The sequence below is a fragment of the Rhincodon typus genome, chromosome 33, assembly GCF_021869965.1.
Source record: "Rhincodon typus isolate 14 chromosome 33, sRhiTyp1.1, whole genome shotgun sequence".
Lineage (NCBI taxonomy): Eukaryota > Metazoa > Chordata > Chondrichthyes > Orectolobiformes > Rhincodontidae > Rhincodon > Rhincodon typus.
The window spans coordinates 21603350-21627472 of NC_063364.1; the positions used below are offsets into that span (position 1 = coordinate 21603350).

At 38.7% G+C, this 24123-nt stretch overlaps 1 protein-coding gene across 1 annotated transcript in view; it reads right to left on the reverse strand.

Annotated features, from left to right (window-relative positions):
• Positions 1 to 3990: 3990 nt before the first annotated feature.
• ubap1lb (ubiquitin associated protein 1-like b) overlaps positions 3991 to 24123 on the reverse strand; it is a 25515-nt gene continuing 5382 nt past the window's right edge. The window contains exons 2-4 of the mRNA XM_020522310.2: positions 22785 to 22918; positions 10586 to 11329; positions 3991 to 4224 (exon numbers count right to left, since the gene is read on the reverse strand). Coding sequence (XP_020377899.2) covers positions 3991 to 4224; positions 10586 to 11329; positions 22785 to 22918 — 1112 coding nt within the window. The remainder of the gene's footprint in view (positions 4225 to 10585; positions 11330 to 22784; positions 22919 to 24123) is intronic.

A 24123-nucleotide genomic window follows, 5' to 3' on the forward strand; every position in this document is an offset into this window, starting at 1 on the left:
CAAAAACATTAAATACAATTTATCAAGCTGATTTCAGTCCTGGATTTGACTTCTGCAGTAATAACATCAGCTAGGATGGTAACACTCCTCAGTGAGAATGGAAAGTTTGGGAGGTTAGCTGTCATGCTGTTGGTCAGAACTGCACAGCAGCCATTGTTGCCTCAGAGATCATGATCCCAATGCTTAAGCTTGTGATCCTGTTTGGGGTTCTGATTTCCACTTTGGGAACTGCTAGTTTATAAACCCTCAGCTTAAACAGGAGATAAGGCTTACAAATGCAGATCATCGATATGTATATGACCCTGACGGCTTGTAGGAAAGTAAAATTAAATACAAAAGGAATCACAACCTCTAAATTCATTTTTAGGCTATTGCATTATTTCTGCTGTCAGAATTAATAATAAATCACTTACTCTTTGTCATTAGCAATTTGAAATGCTTTGTCGGTGAAATCAAGGTTAAAACACAAAGAGTAAAAGAGAACACTGGTGACAGCTACAAATGATACAGCTCTCCAATAGAAAACTATTCCTAATAGCTGAGTGTTCTTTCCCTGCTCTCTAAACATCCACATTCAGAATGTCAAGAATTTCTAAGGCTGAATACTAAAGGTTCCAAAAAAAAATCAATGAAGCCAAAAAATGTTTCCAGCTCAAACCTCTTATTATTTTGTTTTTACTGTGGAATTACTTGAGCTGGAATAAAATGGCATCAGCTGTAGCGACTGTTGCCAAGATATTTTTTCCAGTAAATTCTGTGAGATATAACAGTAAAGGTTACTAGTGCTTATCATCATTTAGGCACAAATCAGACAGCAACTTTAAACAAATGCAGATGTGCAGTTAAATGTGAAAATCCATAAGAAATTGTCTGAGATGTGCAATTCCTTTGTAAACTGTGCAAAACAGCATCTCACTGTCTGAATTCCTTAATCAAATGTTTCAGATGGCATGAATTTCCTGTTCTGATATCTTGGAAAAGGACAAACCTGCTGCAAAAATTTAGTGTTTGCTCATTTCAATTTCAGTAACTCTTTTAACAGTGTGATAAGTCTTATTTACTTCAAATCAATCGCCCTGCCACTAAAAATTAATATTTACAACTGTGGGGTCTCATTCTTTCAGATTTTAATTGCTTTGGAGGTTTAAAAAACGTTTTTCTTAATGTTTTCTTTCTGCCTCTTTCTTTCATTCACTTAATCCAAACTTTGGTTACCTCTCTTCATTTTGCATTCTGTACTTGATTTGCAATTAAGTTAACCATTCCATTGATATTTCTTGATTCCAATACTCCATGGTTCGTTCACAGTTTTCTGTATAATTGGTGAAGAAGGTACACAACTCATTGTCTTCTTCACATGCATGCCAAATACTCAAATCAGTACCATGTTGACTGTATTTCATGTTTACAGCAATCTCCTCCAGTACAAAAGATCATAAAAACTAAATGGCCATGTGGAAGGCACTATTCATTCATTGGCTATGGCTAATTCTAGCCCATTAAGTAGAGTACTTTATTACAGACAAGCAGTGCAGCAAAAGCTTAACGTTTGCAAACTAATCTGCTTTGTTTAGTTAAGTTAAGCCGTTAATTCCAAATGACTAAAATCGCAAACCAAGTATACATCAGAATGCCTTTGACAATATTTATCTTCAAGGAAAAAGGCATGAGTTTATTCGTTCAGAGCATTTTTGTATGTATCCTGGAATTTGTTTTAAAACAATGTTGCCATTTATAAATTAGCAATTTCTGACTGCAGATATTTATAGAGTCAATGAATTATACAGAACAGAAGAGGCCCTTTGGCCCATCAAATCTGCATAAACGACAACAAATCATTACCCGTCTACACTGATTCCACTTTCCAGGATTTGGACTTCTTATGACATTTCAAGTGCTCATCCAAGTACTTTTTAAAGGTTGTGAGGTTTCCTGCCTCAACTACCCTCCTAGGCAGAGCATTCCAGATCCTCACCAACCTCTGGGTGAAAATATTTTTCCTCAACTCCCCTCTAAACCTCCTGTCTTTCACTTTAAAATAATGTCCCCTCATTATTGATCCTTCACCTCAGTGAACCAGCTGTTTCCTATCCATTCTGTCCTTGACCCTCATCATTTCTTTATCTGCACACACAAAAACATAAATTGCTGGAGAAACTCAGCAGGTCCAGCAGCACATGTTGAGAGAAAGCAAAGTTAACAGAACTCTTCATAACCTCTGCAGATGGGTCACTGGACCCAAAACGCTGAGTTCTTCCAGCAATTTCTGTATTTGTGTCTGATTTCCAGCATCTGCAGTTCTTTGGTTTTTCATTTAATCTGCACATTTCTGGAGAGATGATTAAAGACACATTGACTCCTAGATATTTGTTGAGTTTAGATTATCTCAATTGCCACTGCAGCTTCTGGACAAGTGACTTGATTAATAGGTTTGGCTGGCTACGGTCACCAGCTGGTTTGTTTCTGCCAAGGTTTAAGAGGAGTGGATAGACCAACTCACAGATTTCTCTAAGTGTCCTGCTTTCCCCTCTGCCACAGGAAGGGGCAGGCAGCCAGTGACATCCCTATTCAACTTTGCTCAATCAAGCAACAGGATAAGATCCAGCACCAATACTTCACCAATACGACATTTTCTTTCCCCCGGGAGAGGGGAGTCATCTGCGGTTAATTGCAGTCACCAGCTGATTTCTCCTTTAGCTGAGGACCTTTACTCTAGTATGCTGGTGGGAAGGGAGGGTAAGATGGAGTACCCCCACTCTAGCCGGCACGCTGCTTCCCTGCCACAGCCCAGACTTGTCAGCATTCTGCGGAGACAGCCAGCTTGCTAAGTCCATTGAAAGGACGATTAAGGCCAAGGAGTAGAGGCAAGCTGGAACTTTCGAGTCGGTCTGTGGCCACCCTCACCCAGTGCCTCAGGAGCAACCTGGAGGCAGTCCCCTATGAGAGACAACGGGCACTGAGGCCATTCCTACCTGGTTACAGCTTTGGCAGCAGACTGTCCCATTGAGGAGCTTCCCCTCCACAACCAAACTTTAATTTTAAATACACTAAAGGTGCTAGGAGCTCTTGTGGTGCAGTGTTAGTACCACTGCCTCAGAGCCAGGAGACCTGTTCAAATCCCATCTGCTCCAGAGGTGTGTCATAACATCTCTGAACAGGTTAATTGGAAAATATCTACATTAAGGTGACTGAGAGGGGTGCATCAGGATGGAAGTATTCTTTCTGCTTCTTACCTGCAGCTTGTATTGGCTATCCAATTGTGAAAGCCTGCATGCCACTCTTAATTGGATGGTGAGGAACTTTCCAAGAGCAAATTGGCCAATCATAGCTCCCAAAACAATACACATTCAGGATCTACATTTGATCTAGACATCAAATTTCCAACCCAGAATGAAAAGGCCTACCCAATGATTCCCCCATTGCCAAGATTCCTCAGCGTTGTTACCCAGTGCTGTTCTGCAGTTGCTTATTAGAATGCAAAATACTATGGAGCTGGAGGATGAAACTCAGTCAGTTCTTCCCTCTTGTCAGACATGCTGTGTTGAAACAAAGGACTGAATTCAATGCTGCCCCACCTCCACCCCCCACCGCGCCCCCCCACCCCCCCCGCCCCCAATCCTCCCCTCACTACCAGAAACATTCAAGTATCACCTATCAGGGGGTGTTGCAAAACCCAAAATCACTGGAGGTTGGTTTCAAAGTCCGATGTGAGCTCCCTTACTAATTTGTCCATCCATGAGAGTGACCACCCTCCCAACTTGTAACATAGAACATAGAAGCTAGGAGTAGGCCATTCGATCCTTTGAGCCTGCTTTACCATTCAATATGACCATGGTTGATCCTCGATCTGAATACCATACTCTCATTTTCTTCCCATAAACCTTGAACAGCTCTAGTTTTCTGCTTGTACAATATTTTGACATTTTGAAAGGAAAAAAAACTAAAAAATATATGTTTTAAAAAGATAGGTTTTGGTGTGATGCGCTGTGTTTAAGCAAGGAGAGGTAAACACACCTGCTTTCTGCTTTGTTGTCCCACGTTCTGGATTGCCCAAATCACTCTGCTTATTGGGTAGCCCTGTCTCATCAGTGGCTGGATGAGGTCCTGCTCTTTTTGACTCAGTGCCAGTAGTAGGTCAGCAGTAGAGTCTGGGAGAGTTTTGTGGGAATATAAAGGTCTTGGAGTTGACGGAGGCGCCGGAAGGCAGGAATGCTTACTGAGGGTCTGTGAAAGAACAAATAAACATTCAGAATACAAGTTATCTATCAGTGCATTTCATACAGAGAACCTTGAGATCGACAAAAGAGTTTTGTTTGTTTTCATCCAGGAAAGGATTTGTTCTTTATTTAAATCTTCCATGGTTTCACATTTCTCTGTTTCGAGGGTCCCTATCTAATATCTCATCACAGAGCAGTAGAATCACTCCTCACTGTCAGCAAATGCTTAGAAATGTGAAGATTTTGAAAAGAGGAGTCGACTAAAGGAATTGCAAATTGATCCAGCATTGTGGCTGAGCTTGCGGTGTTTTACAGTTTGGAAACATAATTCCGGTTTCTTGGTGTAGTCTGCAGAGAAAACTCCAACTGAGACTAAGCGCTTGGAGATTATTCAATATTCAATTTGTAAGCCACTTCTCTAGTTTTTGCATTGGCACAATTGCTTAAAACGACACAGCATATTGTTAATATTTGATTTTTAAAAAATGGATTGTAATTAAATAAAACAAAAAGAGTACACCAAGGAAACTTGTCTCATCCTCTCTTCTGCGTTATCTGATGTATGATTACCATTGGACAAGGAGGACATTGAATCCCTACAGTGTGGAAGCAGGCCATTTGGCCCATCAAGTTCATACCATCCTCCAAAGAGCATACATACTCTATCCCTATAACCTTGCATTTCCCATGGCTAATCCACCTAGCCTACACGTCTCTGGACTGTGGGAGAAAACCAGAGCACCAAGACGAAACCCACACAGACACAGGGAGAATGTGCAAACTCAACACAATTGCCTGAGGGTGGAATCAAACCTGGGTCCCTGGTGCTGTGAGGCAGCAGTACTAATCACTGAGCCAAAGCATGAATGCTTTTACTCAGCTTCACAAATGTGCATTGTAACTGAATGTCATCTCCTGTGCAAGCAGGATTTTCAACTAAAAGTAGTGAATGCTGGAAATATCCAGCATCTTTGGAGAGGAAGACAGAGCAATTGTTTCAGATCAATGTCCTCCCGTCAGAACGTTTTTGAAGATGGCGCAGCAACTTTTTATAATTTGGTCCTTCTGATCAATCTATGGTCCTGATCATGTGGCATATTCTGCATGTAAAAAGTGAAGTTAGCTTTCTGACTACTTCCTACAGCTTGTAGATTAAATCAACGCCAAACAGCTATGCCTAATGCATACATTGGTTAAAAATAATTGGGCCGATTATTAAGGGATGCCCACCTCTGTTTTTCACCATTGTGATGAAAGTGTGAGATTTGTGTTTATGCATTTTAATATCATTTACTACATGTTTGGGTTTTCTGTATGTTTAGAATTAACAATTAACTTTTAAAATTTAAATATCTATGAGAGGAAGTTACGCAGAGGTCCTTAGGGGAACTACCCAGAGGGTCTGGGGGAGAACTTTCCCTCTGAAAGTTCTGAATGTCATTTTCAGTCTGTGACTGTAAGTCATTCAAGAGAGAAGCATGCATCAAGCTCTGAAGTGCTGAGAAGTTTTTTGATGGAATAAAAGAACTTTAAAGTAATAAAATTATCTTTGAGTAAGAAGTTATTATTAATTCTCGGCAAGTGCATTAGAATACAGTCAGTGGAAAAGAACTGAAGATAAGATTTTTAAGTTTAAAAAAGACAAAAAGAAATTGAAGCAATATAAGGGATAGAATAGCACCAGACGGAACCTAAATCAGGTGCCTAACAGTAATCACAATAATAATAATTAAGAAAGAGTCACCTTCAGTTCCAGCAGATGAGTTCAATTTGATTACTTCAAATTCATCGAAGTAGTAAGAAAGAGAGCATCCCTTCCTTGGAAAATTAGCTGGACTCGGTCTTGCTACAGGTACAACACTTGATATTCTAAGAATTGCAATAACTTGACAACGTTCAGAAATGATTTACAAGGATGTTGCCAGGACTGAAGAGTTTCAACTGTAGGGAGAGGCTGAATACACGGGGGCTATTTTCCCAAGAGCGTCAGAGGCTGAGGGGTGACCTTATGGAGGTTTATAAAATCATGAGGGGCATGGATAAGTTGAACAGACAAGGTCTTTTCCCCAGGATGGGGGAGTCCAAAACTAGAAGGCATAGGTTTAAGGTGAGAGGGGAAAGATTTGAAGAGGATCTAAGGGGTAACGTTTTCGCACAGAGGGTGGTGTGTGAATGAAATGAACTACCAGACGAAGTGGTGGAGGCTGATACAATCACAACATTTAAAAGGCATCTGTATGGGTATATGAATAGGAAGGGTTTAGAGGGATGTGGGACAAATGCTGGCAAATCGGACTAGATTTATTTAGGATATCTGGTCGGCACGGACGAGTTGGACCGAACGGTCTGTTTCCGTGCTGTACAGCTCTATGACTCTAATATTTGTAAGCTGTATCAGGGTATACAGATTCCAATACAAAGCTATTGTTTCTGTTTGTATCGATGAAGTGTGATTGGGTTAATTCTACTGCTTGTTTAAAAATCTTTTGAATCAATATTATAAAGGAATACAGTTTTCCCCTGTTTATCTTAATTTCTCTAGTTAATAAACTTTTGTTTTATTGTTAAAACAAAGACTACATCATTGTGTGCTTATGCTTTTATAAAAGATTGCTTTGGTAATAATAGATAATAGGTAATAATAGGTAATAATAATAATAATAATAATTTATGATCTATTCAGCCCAGCTCCTGTTGCTGATCTGATTGTCCAGTACTAATATCAATTAGGCATTACCCATACAATTCGGACCACTAGATCATAATACCATAAGTCATGTTAAAAATAACAAATAGCAAGAGCTGTTTGAATTATAGCTTAATGGTTCATTTAACATCACAAGGTTTGAAAGCAAATTATTCTCAGTTTTTATGTATTTTTATTTAATTATGCATTTAACGCAAACCTTAATTTGAATTATACGATGATTATCACTAAGTGTTGACATCACATACATGCTATCACTCAATAATTTGGCCTCTTTTAACCCAGTGGGGTCAGATTATTGTATAATGATTTATATGTAGTTGGGGATTTATGTAAGTCAATCACAAATTGATTGTTCCCTTTCTTCTCTGCTTCTCTGTCAAGATGGACCAATTTCAACTTCATGCTTTTCAGTCGAACTAAACATACACCAAGGCTCACTTTCCATCATTGACATTCATACCTTGCAGTTTCAAATTGCTTCTTCAAGGTCAGCAGTTTTGAGAGACAGCTGGAAACATGTTAATAAAGATCCTTTCCAATACTGAATCAGCAGAGTCTGTCGTGATGAGTTGCAGAAAAATGGTGCTGTGCTTGTGGGTTAATTGTGAACTTCGATGCTCAGCCCATCCAGAACACAATCAAACAATAGTAGTAATTAATGAAGTTTCTCTTTAGTATTGCTGTAAAAGGACACATTTTGTTGAAGCTTTTCAATTTGCCCTCATCAGGACATTTGCAAGAATACCAGTGAAAAGGAGAGTAATATTTAATACTATATGAGAAGAGTGTGCTAATTAGTTGGCACGTTGGCTCTAGAAGCATTAACATGGAGAATATGCCAGTTAGATGATGACTGGGAGTTAATGGCAAAGCCTTGTTTAAATTTAAACCCAGGATTGACTCTGATTGGGTGGACTTTGCTCTAAGGAATGAAACAAAGAACGATTGTCACCTACTTTTGATGTGGAGGTGCCGGTGTTGGACTGGGGTGAACAAGGTCAGAAGTCAGATGACACCAGGTTATAGTCCAACAGGTTTATTTGAAATCACAAGCTTTCGGAGCACTGCCTCGAAACTATAACCTGGTGTCATCTGACTTCTGACCTTGTCACTTATTTTGTTTGGTTGCAACTGGAGCAATATGTGAGATCAAATTTTTGTCTGCAAAAAAATTCCCAGGACCCTGTATATAATACATGTAGCGTCTAGTACGTGCAAGTGTGTCTTTTCAGTACTTTATGATTTTTTTTCCCAGCAGTACTCAATATTCTGTAATACCAAATGACTATTTGAAGCTTCTCTTGTTGCTGACGCATTTTCTCCACTGGGTCTGCCTATAACAAGCAGTTTCCAAAGCTGCTCTGCACTGTCCATCAGGAGGCAGGTCAAAGCATCCCAGAATAACTAACCTCTTGTTTACTTCCACTTCCTGCAGGGAAGTATTTAGTCTGGTCTGGTTCTTTCAAGGCTGACGTTGTCATCTCCAACTTTGAAGTGCAATGGGTCTATAACTCTATTTGGCAATAATAATGTAAAACATTTTGTTAAAAATTCTTGTGGGGCTGAGTTAATTTAGTAGCCTCTTGAGGAGATACAATTTATACTTGACTGTACCCTGGCCAACTCTTTTGAATGTATAATTATTTATTTGGCTTTCATCCCAATTGGAAAGACATGAATGTACAAGTTACTCTGGTGTAAAGGTGATGTGATTGAAAATGGATAATAGCAGCTTATAAACTACAAGTAGACTCAAGAGACTTTTTCTGGATTGTGTAGATGATGCAGAAGAATGAAGCACTGAGACGTCAAGGTTCTCAACACAACATGAAACATTGGTATTCATAGTCAGAACTAGACAATGGTAAGAAAGGATGTGATTAACATGTTGAGATGTAAAATAACAATCTGGATCTTTTTATTAACTGACTTGACTTTTACTAATCATGTAGGAAGGATGTGATTGATCCTGTTAACTGAATTTGTATTATGTTGATTGAACCATTATCTTGGTGTCTGGGCGATTGCCTTGCTCAACATTTTAGTGTCCTTTTCAACAAAATGCCATTTGTAAATTCAAATTATACAGTGGTTACAGCACAGGAGGAGGACATTCAGCCCCAAACTATTGCTGGCTCTTTTGCAAGAGAAATTTAGCTCATCCCACTCCTGGTCCATTCCCCGCAGGCATGCAATTTTTCTCCCCTTTAGCTCCTCATCCAATTCCTTTTTGAAAGGTGCAACTGAATCCATCTCCTTTTCAGACTGTGTATTCCAGATTATACCATTTGCTGTGTAAAAGCATTTTCCGTCATGTTTCCTGTTCACACCCTCCAATGGATGTCCTATAATTTTTGACCCTTCCTTCTCTGCATTCTAACTAAATCCTCCTGATTATGAATATCTTCAATCCAATCTTCTGTGAACATTCTTTTTTCTCAAGTGAACAACTTGAGATTCTCTAATCTATTGATATAACTGAAGTCCCTCTTTCCTGGAACCATCCTGTAAATTTTTTTTGCACCCTCTTTAAAGTCATCGCATCCTTCTTAAAATGCACTGTCCAGAATTGGACACTATATTTCAGTTGAAAGCAAACCAGTGATTTATGAAGGTTTACCATGGAACAAACAGGTAGGGAATGATGCTTCCAGTTACACTGCAGAAAAGCATACAAGCTTTACAAAGAGAGGTAGCATTTTTTTTATTTTTTGTTTAGAAAGATCACAGCATATTGGTTTTAAAAATTAATCCAGTTAGCCCAGTATTGTAGCATTAATCACAGAGAAGAAAAGTAGGACAATGCTTCATTCTTCCCCCTATTTCTATCCTACATCTTGCATCAAGAGAGACACCAGTCAAAGATACTTCCTGCAGCTGGGCAGAGGGATGAAAACCAGACAACAAGCCCAAATTGCTCCTGACATTGAGCTTTGAGACAAATTTCCATCTACGCCGGAGTACCACAAGAGTTCATTCAATGTGATTGTTACCCCTCAACCAGGCTTAATTACCAGATATATCCTGATAAATTTACGGATACATTACTTGAGATAATTAACTTTAAATATATTTTTTAATTCGTATGTGTCTTTTTTCCACTTGGCATAGAAAGGAATTCTGTTCCTAGGGGTGAGCTTACTCGATCATGATAAGTAAACGGATATCAATTTCTACAGAAGCACTGATGAGGTCTGGGGAATAATTGGTTCAGGACCAAATGATCCCTGAAATGCAATTTCATCAATGAGTTAGCAATTAGATTTGCACTGGTCCCCTTATCAAAAGAGAAATTGCATTCCTATCATCACAATCATTGGGCATTCTCAAACATGCCATATTTTGCGACCAGGAAGAACATGTTTGTGACTGAGAAGTATTTTCTTATTCCTTTCTGGGAATTTGGACATCCATCCCTAATTGCTCTTGAACTGAGTGGCTTTCAAGGCCATTTCAGAAGCCAGTGAAGAATCAATCACGTTAGTGTGAGCCTGGAGTCACATATAGTTCACACCAGATAAGGATTGCAGATTTCCTTCTCTGAAGAACATTGGTGAAGTAACTAATTTACTATACTATATCTGAACTTGCACTGAAGAATGATTTCAAGCTGGATAACGCCACACTGCAGTTACTAAAAGATGCCACTAGTTCTTACCAGAAGTGGTGATTTGTGTTTTCTGAGTGGAATTCTTGCCCTGAACGTAAATGATCTTTCCAGGTGACATCGCATAGAGGATAACGGTGGACTTCCAATCATAATTTGCTCTGAGTTCATATTCTTGCCATTTCTGTTGTTTTGGTGCTGACAGAGAGATTTTCTACAAAATTTTCTTGGTGTATGTCCCTGTGACCAGTTTGACCTATGCCTCCAAACATCTTCCTCATTATCAATATTGTTGCAAAGAGGTGACGGCCTATGGTCAGAGATATGAGGGAGTCGGGTTAAACTAGCACTAAGACATCTCTCACAGTGCTGGCCTCTGGAAGGGCTATCCGAACTGAAAGGGGACGAGGCTGGTCTCCCATCTAGCAATCTGGAATGAAGATTAAATTTGTTCCTGAAATGCGGCGCTGAAGGAAGCTTCTGCTTTTCATTTTCATCAGACGATGACAGTTCATCATCCTCTGAGTATCCATCATCACTTTCTGAGTCTGATTGTACAGGTGTAGCGCGAACATATTTAATGTCTGTCACACTGAAACTCCTGAACCTCTTGGTCTGTAAAACCATATGGTCGTTTTGAACTTTAGTGCGCTGGGAATTATTATTTGTGTCATCTTCCCCAAGATCAGAAAAAGCAAGCCAAAATGGTGGACATGTTGGTGTAAGCCTTGGAGGTTCTCTGAGGGAACAGTCTTGCAGCCATTCCAGAATCTTCTTTTCCAGAGTGAAATCATACTGCAAAAAATAGCAAATTAAATTAGTCAAAAACAAGGTAGAGGCTGTGCTAAAGACATAAGGGTTGGATTTCCACAAGGATCTTATGATCTGCTAAATCCTTCTTCTCTGGGACCTGTGTGAATCTGCCGCTAACGTTCCAATGGACATAGGACAGAACTCTGCAGAAATTAATAGCAATATTTCAGAATTGTTATTTCATTCATGTTCTTACATAGCAAACATACAGTGGGAGTAGCTTTGAAATGATGACCGTTACAATAAAATGAGAATGTCTATGTTAATGATTTGATAGTGTATAAGATGATGTGACTCTGATTCAGCAGTCACATGCTGCCAAGACTGCGAGAGGAGATGGAGTAATTTTTACTAACCAGCTCTACAGCAGCGATCAGTGTTATGTAACTTAGTGGGTAAACAGAAGAGTTTGTTGGAATTCCTAGGACTCACTGACAATAGTCACCCGTGGGTAATGGAAAGAGATAAATATACAAATGAAGATTAGAGGGAGTCTAAGGGAGCAATTTCTTGGTAGAGTAGGAAAGAAAGAACCCCAAGTCTGAAAGCTAAAGCATAAAACTATAAAACATAGAAGCAGAAGTAGGCCATTTGGTCCATCAAGTCTGCTCTGCATTCAATAAGATCATAGAGTCCTACAGCATGGAAACAAGCCCTTCGGTCCACCCAGTCCACACCAAACATCATGTCAAACTAAACTAGTCCCACCTGCCTGCTCCTGGCCCATATCCTTCCAAACCTTTCCTATTCATGTATTTATCCAAATGTCTTTTAAACATTGTAACTGTACCCACATCCACTACTGCCTCAGGAAGTTCATCCCACATGCATACCACCCTCTGTGTAAAACATTTGCCCCTCGTGCCTTTTTTAAAATCTCTCTCCTCTCACCTTTAAAATATGCCTCCTAGTCCCCAACCTAGGGAAAAGACAACTACTCTGTCTACAATTCACTCTGTCTATACTTCTCATTATTTTACAAACTTTTATCAGGTCACCTTTCAACTTCCTACGTTCCAGTGAGAAAAATCCCAGCCTGTCCAGCTTTTTTTTATAACTCAAACCTTCTGTTCCCAGCAATATCCTGGTAAATCTCTAATGAACCCTCTCCAGATTGATAATATCCTTCCTATAACTGGGTGACCAGAACTGGACACAGTATTCCAGAAGAGGCCTCACCAATTTCTTGTACAACCTCAACATGATTTCCCAACTCTTATACTCAAAGGACTGAGCAATGAATGCAAGCGTGCTAAACACCTTTTTAACCATCCTTTCTATATGTAATGCAAGCTTCAAAGAATTATGTACCTGAACCCCGAGGTCCCTCTGTTCGACAACACTACCCAAGGCCCTATCATTAATTGTATAAGCCCTTCTCTTGTTTTTGTACCAAAATGCAATACCTCGCATTTATCCAGATTGAACTTCTTCTGCCATTTAAAAGCCTATTGACCCATTTGATCCAGATCCCTTTGAAATCTTAGAAAACCTTCTTCACTGTCTACTATGCCACCAATTTTGGGGTCATCCGCAAACTTACTAACCATGCCTTCTATATTGTCATCCAAATCATTTATATAAATGACAAACAAAAGAGGACCCAGAACTGATCCCTGTGGAACATCGCTGGTCACAGGCCTCTAGTCTGAAAAGCAACTCTCCATTATTACTCTCTGTCTCCTGCCATTAAACCAATTAAGTATCCAATTGGCAAGTACACCCTGAATCCCACGTGACCTAACTTTATTAATTAGTATACCATGCGAAACCTTGTCAAAGACTTTACTGAAATCCATGTAAACAATGTCTACTGCTCTGCCATCATCAATCTTTTTGGTAACTTCCTCAGAAAACTCAATCAAGTTTGTGAGACATGATTTTCCTGCTAACTACCCCTAATCAACTTTTGCCTCTGTAAATGCCCATTAATCATATCTTTTATAATCACTTCCAACAATTTAATCACAACCGAAGTCAGACTCACAGGTCTATAGTTCCCCGGTTTCTGCTTACAAGCTTTCTTAAACAAAGGTACAACATTAGCCACTCTCCAGTTATCAGGCACCTCACCCTTAATTATAGATGATTAAAATATTTCTGCAGGGGGTCTTGCAATTTCCTCCCTTACTTCCCACAATGTGCTGGGATACATTAGATCAGGTGCCAGAGATTTATCCACCTTTACATTCTCTAAGACCTCCTGAACTCCTCTTCTGTAATCTGAACTGTTTTTAAAACATTAAAATTTATTTTTCTGCATTTTCTAGCCTCCATTTCTTTCTCCTCAGTAAATCTGACACGAAATATTCAATTAGTATCTTTCCCGTCTCCTGGGGTTCAAGACAAAGATGACCTTCTTGATCTTTAAGAGGCCCCATCCTCTCTCTAATTACCCTCTTGCTCCTAATATATTTGTAGAATCTCTTTGGATTATCCTTAACCTTACCTGCCATTGCTGTCTCATATCTCTTCTTTGCCTTCCTCATTTCTTTCTAAGGACGCCCCTACACTCTTTATATCGATTAAGAGATTCAATTGAAGCAAGTTGTCTACATCTAAGACAAGATTCTCTTTTATTCTTGATTAGAACCTCAATATCTTTATTCATCCATTGTTCCTTAATCTTACCAGCCGTACCCTTCACTTTAACAGGAACATAATGCCCCTTAACTCTTGTCATCCCACTTTTGAAAGCCTCCCACTTTTCATGGCTGATCTGAAAATCCTGAGCTCCACTTGCCTGTCTTTCCCCATAATCCTTGATCCCCTTACTGATTAAAAATGTATTTGTCTCAGATTCCACAGATTGAAGAAATTTCACCTCGTCTCTTTCCTCATTGGGTAACACTTTACTCTAAAGTTATGTCCTTTGGTCCTGGACTTCCCCACAAAGGGAAACAATGTCTCAGCTACTACCGTGTCAAGCCTCCTAAGAATCTTACATGTTTTAACAAGGTGCCTCTCATTTCCAAATGCTCCCAATGTATAAGGGTTATATGACAGCAAGACTATAATGCTACAATGTGGGATTCTAAAATGCAGCTGTTTTATTCAAAAAAAGGAAATTTTCTGTGCTCTTTTCGGCTGTGGCTTAAGGTTTACTATTCTGTGAAATTTTCTTTTTGTGCAGGAATGGCACTGATAGTTGCACTCATGGCCTTGTACCTTCTATAGACCAATTCAGAACTGACTAGTCATCGCACAGATCAGCTCACAAAGCAAATGCTCACTGTGTTTAACCAGCATCTTTTGTGTAGTCATACTTTTTTCCCCCCTAGGGTCTTAGTGTAAATGTAACTTCTGCACTGTTTCAAATCTTGGCTGTGGGTTTTAGGTTTGCATCACAGCCTTCACTTTAAGGAAAAATCACCGTTGATCACCACGTCATATTCTTGTCTTGTATCCCTTAAAAGTACAGAAATAGTACTCTCATACCAGATTGGTAAGGAGTATAGGTTCTGCTTTAAAATATCCTAAACACGTTTACTTAACAGACAAACTGATAACTTGCAATTACAGAACAACTCAAGAACACATCCTTGGTCCATCAGTGTGCTTAGATTTGTCCTGGCTGCTGGTGCTGTGGTGTCATCAGCATAGTCAGCTCATAAAGTACTAGCCTACATATACATCAAATTTTCTGCATCCAGCTTGAAAACTTTAATGTTTGATTTGTGCTCTATGAAGATCCATATTTTACATCCTAACACCTGGAGCTGAGAAGAACAAAAGAGAAAGTCTGATATTGACTAAGTGTCTGACATTTACAACTGTCCTTTGATAGGCATTAGCAATGCACATTGGCCAGGATTTCACATTAATGATGGAAAGGCTAACAGCATTCACTGTTACACTGCAGTAAAACAGACAAGATTTCCAGAGGCCATGTATACACAAAATCCAAAAATTGTGGTTCATATTACAATATTCCTCACTTGGCTATTATCACAGACTATGCTGCTGGACTCAGCAGTGAAAAATAAGCAATGACCTGAACTTAAAGCACAATTAGTTACTGACTTAACACACTACAAAGGTTAGGCCCTATGAATTCAGAAGAGACGCTCTAATGGTGAGATTTGTGATTATTACTATGAAACAAACAAATTTAACCCGAAAATTTAAGTTAACAAGTGTGGAGCTCCATTCCTTAAATTAATTTCTGCTTGAGATGTAACAATAAAAATAAAATATTTTCTTTCACCTTTTCTGACTGCATCTTTCTCTTACTCCCACCCACTTTTTAAATTAAATTACTAAAAAAAAATGAATTTATGCTATGCTTTCCCCATATGGATATTCAGTGTCTCAATGAAGATCCTTCAATCTGAGATGTTGAGGGCCTTTCCTGTTTCTTTCCTGCCGAGAGACATCATTGATTCCCTGTAGATAATACAATACTAAATCAGATGCCACATTAGATCAAATTCTACTCAAATGTCTGTGAAACTTCATAGGAAGTTGTTGGTGAGATGAACGGCACTGCTTCTTCATCAGTAACTACAAATTACAAGCGATTTCATATTGATTATTGTAGGAGAGGATCCATTGGAAACACTTTCAGACTTCATAGTAACAAAAAACCTGGAAGATGGTGGAGCATATACTCTTGTTATTAAAAGTTGCACAACCTGAGAAAGGGAGGAAGATGGGTAAAATTGAAGAAAAATTCAGGGAAATCTGTTAAAAATAAGCTTCAAAAAACTCTTCTTAAAGAATTCAAATTGGCATCCACCTTATGAGACAGCAAGTTTAAAATATTCTTTCCCATGATGAAAAATGAAATTAAAAACTAAACCATGATCAATTGCGAAAAACATGAAAGTGAAAATTCTGAAGTGAAAACATTTCCAAATCAGGAGTCGATTTACCTCTTAAGTATGCACACAATAAATTTGAATGGAAGCAAGACCAAATAATGGTCACAGCTGCCACCAGATGGAAGGATCACTTCAAACAGCAAATGTTGGCGATTCATCATGTCAGAGTAGTTAGATCAATCCAAGTTAATTTAGAATACATCCTTCAGAAAATACCAACCAGTAAAGTATTAACTGAGTGTTTTGGATACAGCACAAGCGTAAAATCCCTACAAACTTGTGCTCGAGGATTCATGGCATTTAATGCAGAAAAGAGTTACTCAAATATTTTCGGTACGGTAGTGAAAAGAAGTTGCAATCGCAACTGATTTTCCAGTGTTGACATCAGACTGAAGTGAATAATAGTTCCCTCAATATATAGAAATTATTGAAGAAACATAACTAATTTGGGACACAAATCAGGGTCACAACATGGCTCACTTATGCTTGCTAGAAGCTACATATATTGGTGCATGGAAACTTGTCCATGGCTAGTAAAAGGAACATTCCCAAGTATTGCACCTTTTTGAATTAAATTGCAATGTGGAGGACAATTGTTATCTGGTGCATTCTCGACTAATTGGAGTTGATTTGCCAACCAATTTGCACCTTTATTCATACAGTAAAATTGTTGCTCCCTTTGAACTTTGGTGTTTTTGCATCTACCCTAATGAGTGTAAGATGAAAACTTTCGACAGCATGTCTTTTTGTTTAATCAACAATTCTCAAGTTCTGTAAGACCAACGGATAAAATACACATATCGGTAATACAGAGTTAAAGTAATCAGTCAAGTTATTTTTTTTTCTGAAGAAGGGTCTACAACCGAAACGTCAGCTTTCCTGCTCCTTTGATGCTGCTTGGCCTGCTGTGTTCATCCAGCTCTACATCTTGTTGTCTCAGTCAAGTTATTTCATGCTTTTACATTTCATCCTATGTTTCTTGTGCAATGTTTTGGAGATCTGCTGGCAACTCATTGACAGCAAAATCAGTCATGATTCCAGATTCTGATCACTGCCTTACAGTGGAAAGTCTGCATGAGTGGTGATCAGATGAGGACAGTTTCAGGCTGTGACATCTTTCTTATTTGGATAGTTTGCTGAAACTCATGTTTCAGGCATAAATGCAGAAAGGCTACCAGAAAACAACTGGAATACCATGGATTTCGCATTCTTTAGGAAATTAGTCCACAGTACGTTAATATCTATATATTTTATTCTGACTTTGTGTTTCACCTCTCATTCTCTAAGAGCTTACCCTTTCCACGACATCTCAAAAAGCTTATTAAGAGCTATCAAATAAAGCCACAGTTCTTATCTGCAACACAATTCATTAAAATAATTCCAATCACTTGAAGAATACAGAGCAATTATATTTTCTAGCCTTAAAGCAATTTCATGTGTAATTATGTTCTGTTCATACAAAACAATGCTTTCTCCGAGATAGTGAGCAGGATCATGAGCAATTCACATTATATTTTTACAGTACTGAAGATCTTCTGTACTGATTTTATAGCACTGAACAACACAAGAGTTCTAAAATAGGGTCACTGGACCCAAAACATTAACTCTGCTTTCTCTCCACAGACGCTGCCAGACCTGCTGAGTTTTCACAGCAATTTCTGTTTTTGTGTCTTATTGAGTAGTTAGTCTTGATGATATATTTAATTTCATGTAGAACACACAATGAAGGAAGACAGCTCCACTGATCATTTCTTAACATTGCACATTATGGACTCATTCAACATTGTGACCATTTTGGGCCATCACTGAAATAAATTAAAAACTGAAAGAACTGTAGATGCTGTAAATCAAGAACAAAAACAAAGTTGCTGGAAAAGCTCAGCAGGTCTAGCAGCATCTGTGAAGGAGAAAACAGAGTTAATGTTTCGGGTCCGGTGACCCTTCCTCAGAACTGATGGTGGCTGGGAAAACGTCAGTTTATATGCAGAAAATAGGGAGGTGGGTGGGTAGGGAGTAAACAATAGGATAGAGCCCAAAGAGAGAGAAAGACAGTTGGACAGACAAAGGAGTTGCTAACGATCAGGCTGGGAGGGTGAGTAGTTGTTAGTGGGGACTGTTAGTGACTAACAACAGGGGGTGTGTAGTGGCAGGCTATGTGGTAACAAGGCCTGGTGTGTGGGGTAGGGGGCTGGGACATGGGAGAGTTTAGGCCCTAAAATTATTGAACTCAATATTGAGTCCGGAGGGCTGTAGGGTCCCCAAGTAGAAAATGAGGTGTTGCTCCTCCAGCTTGCGTTGGGCTTCACTGGAACACTGAAATAAAGTAGTCTACTTTGTTTTCAGGCATATATCCATCACAGAGCAACCTATTTAAGTAAATCTTAAATTAAAAGCATGTACAATGATATTAAGCTCTTTTGCTTGCTAAGTAAGGTGACATTAACATGAGCACAACTATATTTTTGACATCTGAATACTGACTGTGGGTGCTAACACCCACTTGTAACCTGAGCTTGTTTACTTAATCTCATACAGCCGCAGTTGAAAATCTGATTCCAAATATAATCAAATAAAACTTGGATGGATACTTGCTAAGATAGATCAAAAATGCTTATCAAAACAAGTCACAAAAGCAAGCATTGGTATGTGTTAGTTAGATGCAAATGGGTTTCCAACTGTTTTTGAGCGTTGACTATGCAATATCGAGATCTCATTGATTCTTCTGATCCGCTGGTGCATTCATGGCAAAAGTAACAAAAAGTAACTGTGTGGGTTAAGCATCAACAAACTGTCAAATGCAATATTTCTTGAATTTCCTCTTCCACCCCACCTAAAATACTATAGATTTTTAAAATATATTTTGGTATAACTTGTCTTCACCACATTGCTTTAGTGCTGCAATTTGTTAAAGATAGCAAATGTTGTATTCAAGCCAACTAGAATGAATCATTGCTGAGGGTAATGTTGTCCTCCCACATTATTCCCCTACTCCTTATAAACATCCTTTCAGTTTTGAGTTTGGAGACATAAATCAAGCTTGAAAATCCATTTCCACTTCCAAAGTTATACTGAGTGAAACTGGGAGATGCAGCCTCGAATATCTCTTGCAGGACTTCCAACAGTTTGGTGCAGTCTCTTTACCGTTACTGTTGCAGATAATCACAAAAAGCTTTAGCAATGACTGCTGCTGACTTTGCAACAACTGCAATATATTTGGTGTTCCAACACAAAATTTAGAACAAAGGGACTTTCATAGAAAAAGATCACCCCCTGTCTAAACTGAAATCTGTCTCATGTTAACTGCAATGATAGACTGAATCTGACTGCCTTAGTTTCTCATTGTCAGTTGGGCTTATTCCTGATCCCAATCTCTTTGGGTTTTTGAGATCTGACCAGCAGGAGACAGCACAGGGAGTTCCTTCCAATTAAGATGCAGACAGGAAAGCACTGTCTGTTCTGCCAAGGGAAGTGGGGAAGAGTGGGGAATTGTTGGAGCAGTGCAGCTGCTCCAACATTCCATGCATGGCGATCAGTTGTCAATGTGCATTGCAGCACTGATTCGGGATCCAGAAGTCACAGCGCCAGTGGCCCAGGTTCGATCCCAGCCTCAGGTAACTGTCTGTGTGGAGTTTGCACATTCTCCCCGTGTGTGTGTGGGTTTCCTCCGGGTGCTCCAGTTTCCTTCCACTGTCCAAAGATGTGCAGGTTAGGTGGATTGACCATGCTAAATTGTCCATAGTGTCCAGGGATGTGCAGGCCAGGTGGATTAGCCATGGGAAATGCAGAGTAACAGGGATGGAGTTGGGGGAGGTGGGTCTGTGTGGAATGCTCTTCGGAGGCTCGGTGTAGACTTGATGGGCTGAATGTTCCAGTGATCCTTCCTTAGAACTTTGTTTTGGTTTGTTTGTGTCTGTCTGCACATGTATCTAGGTGTTAGAAAGGGGGTGAGAGTTTTAACTAGTGAAGTCATATGTTGATACTTCATAGCTGCATATTTGAAATTAGAATTTATATATTTCTAATGAAGAGAAGTTTTGGTTAACTACAGGGACCTGGCCAGTGTTTTCCACTAACTTCAGACAGATAAACTAGGACTTTGTATCTTCATTTCAGTCATTAACTTTGTGGTGATCACAAGGGTAGTGGAGATTAGAATCAGTGCATTTTCCCAACTGGGTTCGAACAGAAGTGAAAATAAAAGTGGGGAAGGTTCAGCAGAACATCTGCACAACACTTGAATGAGAGAAATTCCAAGCCTATTCAACTTGACATTCCCATTTTGCTGAGTAGCATTGCTATTGCAGAGTTCCATTACAGAATACACATCTTAATAATCATTTATTTCTTTCACAATCAGATATTCGTTAATCTATTTTTAAAGAATATAACCATTGGCTTCAGTTTAATCTCTAATCTTTCTGGCGGTTGCTCATTAATTTGCCTATCATTTCAAATGGGTTCTGCCACAAAGTTATGAAGAATCAACATATAATATTCTTCAACTTACAGTCGCTGTAAATGTTCAGGTTGCATTTCACCATGTGATTATCATTGACAGTAGCTTTGTATTGACTGGATACTTTCAGTTAATGATTGATAATCATTGCAACCTTCTTCTGCCTTCACTCTTATGAACAGACATCCAATGATCATGCAGCCATATTGCACATTTCCTGCACCTGAATGTGTTACTTAGTTTTAACTAATTAAATATCAGCTGGTATTCAACGTCATTTGGGTCAAATACCACTAAAATCCCAATTTGGGTCATTTAACTATGGAGTTTGAAATGTCAGTAGCAAATTTAAACAGCTATGATCCTGACTTTTCCTTCACCTTATTTTACATTAGCAAGGGATCCAGAAAGAATATTTGCACAACTCCACTAGTCATTGATTCCTCAATAACTAATTTTTTTACCATAACTATCATTTCTCTAATGCTAACCCACTTTTAGATCTAACTGGCTTAATTACTATTAAATCCACACATTGATATGTTCTTAAAAGACTTGGACGCAGCTTCATAATCACTAAATACATCATCCCCATTTAGATACTCCTCAACCATTAATTTAGCTTTCTCTTCAAAGGACTCTGTCAGATTTGTAAGTTGTGATTTATTATTTCTCTACAAATTTACCCATTATGGCCTCTGTGTTTCAGGTGAAAAATGACAGCGTTCAATAAAACACTCAATTATTTTCTCATGACTATCACTGATCTGACTGCTGTACAACTTTGGAAATTTTTATCTCACCCCTTTCTTTCAATATTGGTATTAAGTGTGCCTTAGGACCAATGTTACCTTGCAATTACAAACATGTTAGAAATGAAATAGATAACTTTTCAGGTCTGGTACAGGATATACACTTGGATATATACTTAGTTTAGTGTTTCTTTTTATAAACTGTCCTGCAGTGTGTCCTTGGCAATTTTCTCATTTTATTGCTAAAAGTATTACCTGAAATCTCACCTACTTCATTGAAAGAGGGAAAAAAGGCACAGGAAGGGGAGTGCAGGTAAATTTGAGTGTGACTATTTTGTCAGGGTTTCTAAGATGGCCAGTTGGGATTCCAAGTGCTCATTTGTTAGTTGGGGATATGGTGAAGCAAACATTGGTTATTAAGATTCTGATTAATTAAAACATTTAATGCTTAATTGACTCCTATCAGTAATGGTGATAGTGCAATTATAGGATTTTAAAAATCCATCTGGTTCACTGAGGTCCTTGAGGGAAGGAATCTGCCATCCTTGCATAGTGCCTCGCTACCTGACTCCAGACTGACATCAATGTGATTGACTTTTAAATTGTCTCTGGAACGGCCTAGCAATTCACTCAATTATATCAAACCGCTATGGAAAATCAGGACTGAGGGCATATCTACATCACGCAGGCTGGTGTGGTTCAAAAAGCACTTCCCGGCCACCTTCTCAAGGGCAATTAGGGATAGACAATAAATGCTGCCCACAGAAGTAACTCCTACAGCCTACGAAATAACATACCAAACAACTCTTGGGGTGTTGATAGCCCAGCGGTATTACTGCTTGACAATTTAATCCAGAGATGCAGGTAATGTTCTGGGGACTTGGGTTTGAATGCCACCACGGCAGATAGTGGAATTTGAATTCAATAAAAACCTGGAATTAAAAGTCTAATGGTGATCATGGTGATTGTCGGAAAAACCCATCTGGTTCACTAATGTCCTTTACAGATGCAAATCTGCCATCCTTGCCCAGTCTGTCCTAGATGTGACTCCAGACCTACAGTAACGTGGATGACTCTGAACTGCCCTCTGTGCAATTAGGTAATAATGCTAGAAGCCCACATCCTGCTGATGAGTAAAAAAATTCTTTGGAACTTATTGGCCAACTCAATTTGAGTGTAGAGACGACTAGCTTACGACTTCTGAAAATAACATGCTGAACACAGGAAGGGACTGCTGTAGCTTAGCAAGATGGAAAATATAATATTCGTCATGTTCTCACAATTTATATAACAGCAACATTATTCCATCAAAACAAAGGTTTTGTTTCACAGTAATATTGTTTAAGCATGTCATCAATGTAATGCTCAGTGGTATTCATTTACAAAAATATCAAATTATGATTTACCTGTGTTTTTATCACTGTCTCAGAGTGATCAGGCACATAGAAGTTTGATAGTGGAGACAGTTTTTCTGAAGCAACGAACTGAAACTTCTGAGAAATTTTAAAAGGTACTTCATCCAAATAAGTTGAGGATCCTCCTGTACAATAAAGTAGGTAAATTTAAAAATATGACCTTGCGCTGTAAACATATCTACCAGATATGCTTATGGTTTATTTTATGAAGCCATTATCACTATTTAAAGGTGTTACAGTCCCAGCTGATAATACTACCAGACAAGTCAGATCTCAGAAATCAAACCTGGCTTTCACAGATCATATGTTTTGTTTCTGTTTAACGTGGTAGTCCATCACTGAGACATGCATGAGGCTGCAGATTTTCTTTAACTTTTTCTTTAATTGGATTGAAATATATTACACAAAAGAAATAAATAAAAGCAGTGTTAGAAAGATCGTAAAACAAAGTTTCCACTTGCTTGCTAATATTTTCTGCTACATCAACTCAAATTCGGAGAAATTACATCTCATCACTCAACTCCTTACTGTTCTACACAATTGCCTCCTCAATTGCCTCCTAACTGTTTCTTTGCCATAAACTTGGGGAAAATTGAGAGTCTTTTCCTGTTATGGACCAGACCAGACCCCTCAAAATATTTTAAGAAGGTAGCTTAGACCCTAACTTTTTCTTAATTTAAAGGCAAATGTAAAGTGTCTGTTCCTGATGCAATGCGACTGGTCAAGCTACTCGATTTTAAGCAAAACACAATTTATTTAAACAGTATGGTTAAAATACAACCAAAGAAAGAAGAATTTAGAATAACTTAGCTCTATTGGAAAATTTAACAGAATAATAGACACAGTAACTATTACTAAGTAACTGTTCCACTATAGTAATATCCCATAAACACACCCCTTGGCAAAAAGGAAGATTCACACACAGATTCTTATATGTAGTTCTCCAATCCAGGAGGAAAAAACATCAAAAGAAATTCAGAGAGAGTAGCAGCTAGGAGACATTCACTGAAGCTTCCAACTCTTTTGAGAACCCAATAGCTTCTGCTTAAAGCTAAATCTAAAGACTAGAAAAATCCAGAATATCTAATCTGTGAAAGCTGGCCACAACTAGGCTGTTCCATTGTTCCAATTTACTGCTCCCCACTGGGTCAAATTATTTTGAAAGAACATTAATCTGATAATCCCTATTCAAACAACATGCAATATTTAACAAGTAATGTCAGCTTCCAAATATATCCGAGGAAAAATACTGATGTTAAATATAGTGCTAGCTTGGGTCATGGCTGACATTCTCACCTCTGTCAAAAAACTTTGGGATTCAAGCTCTGCT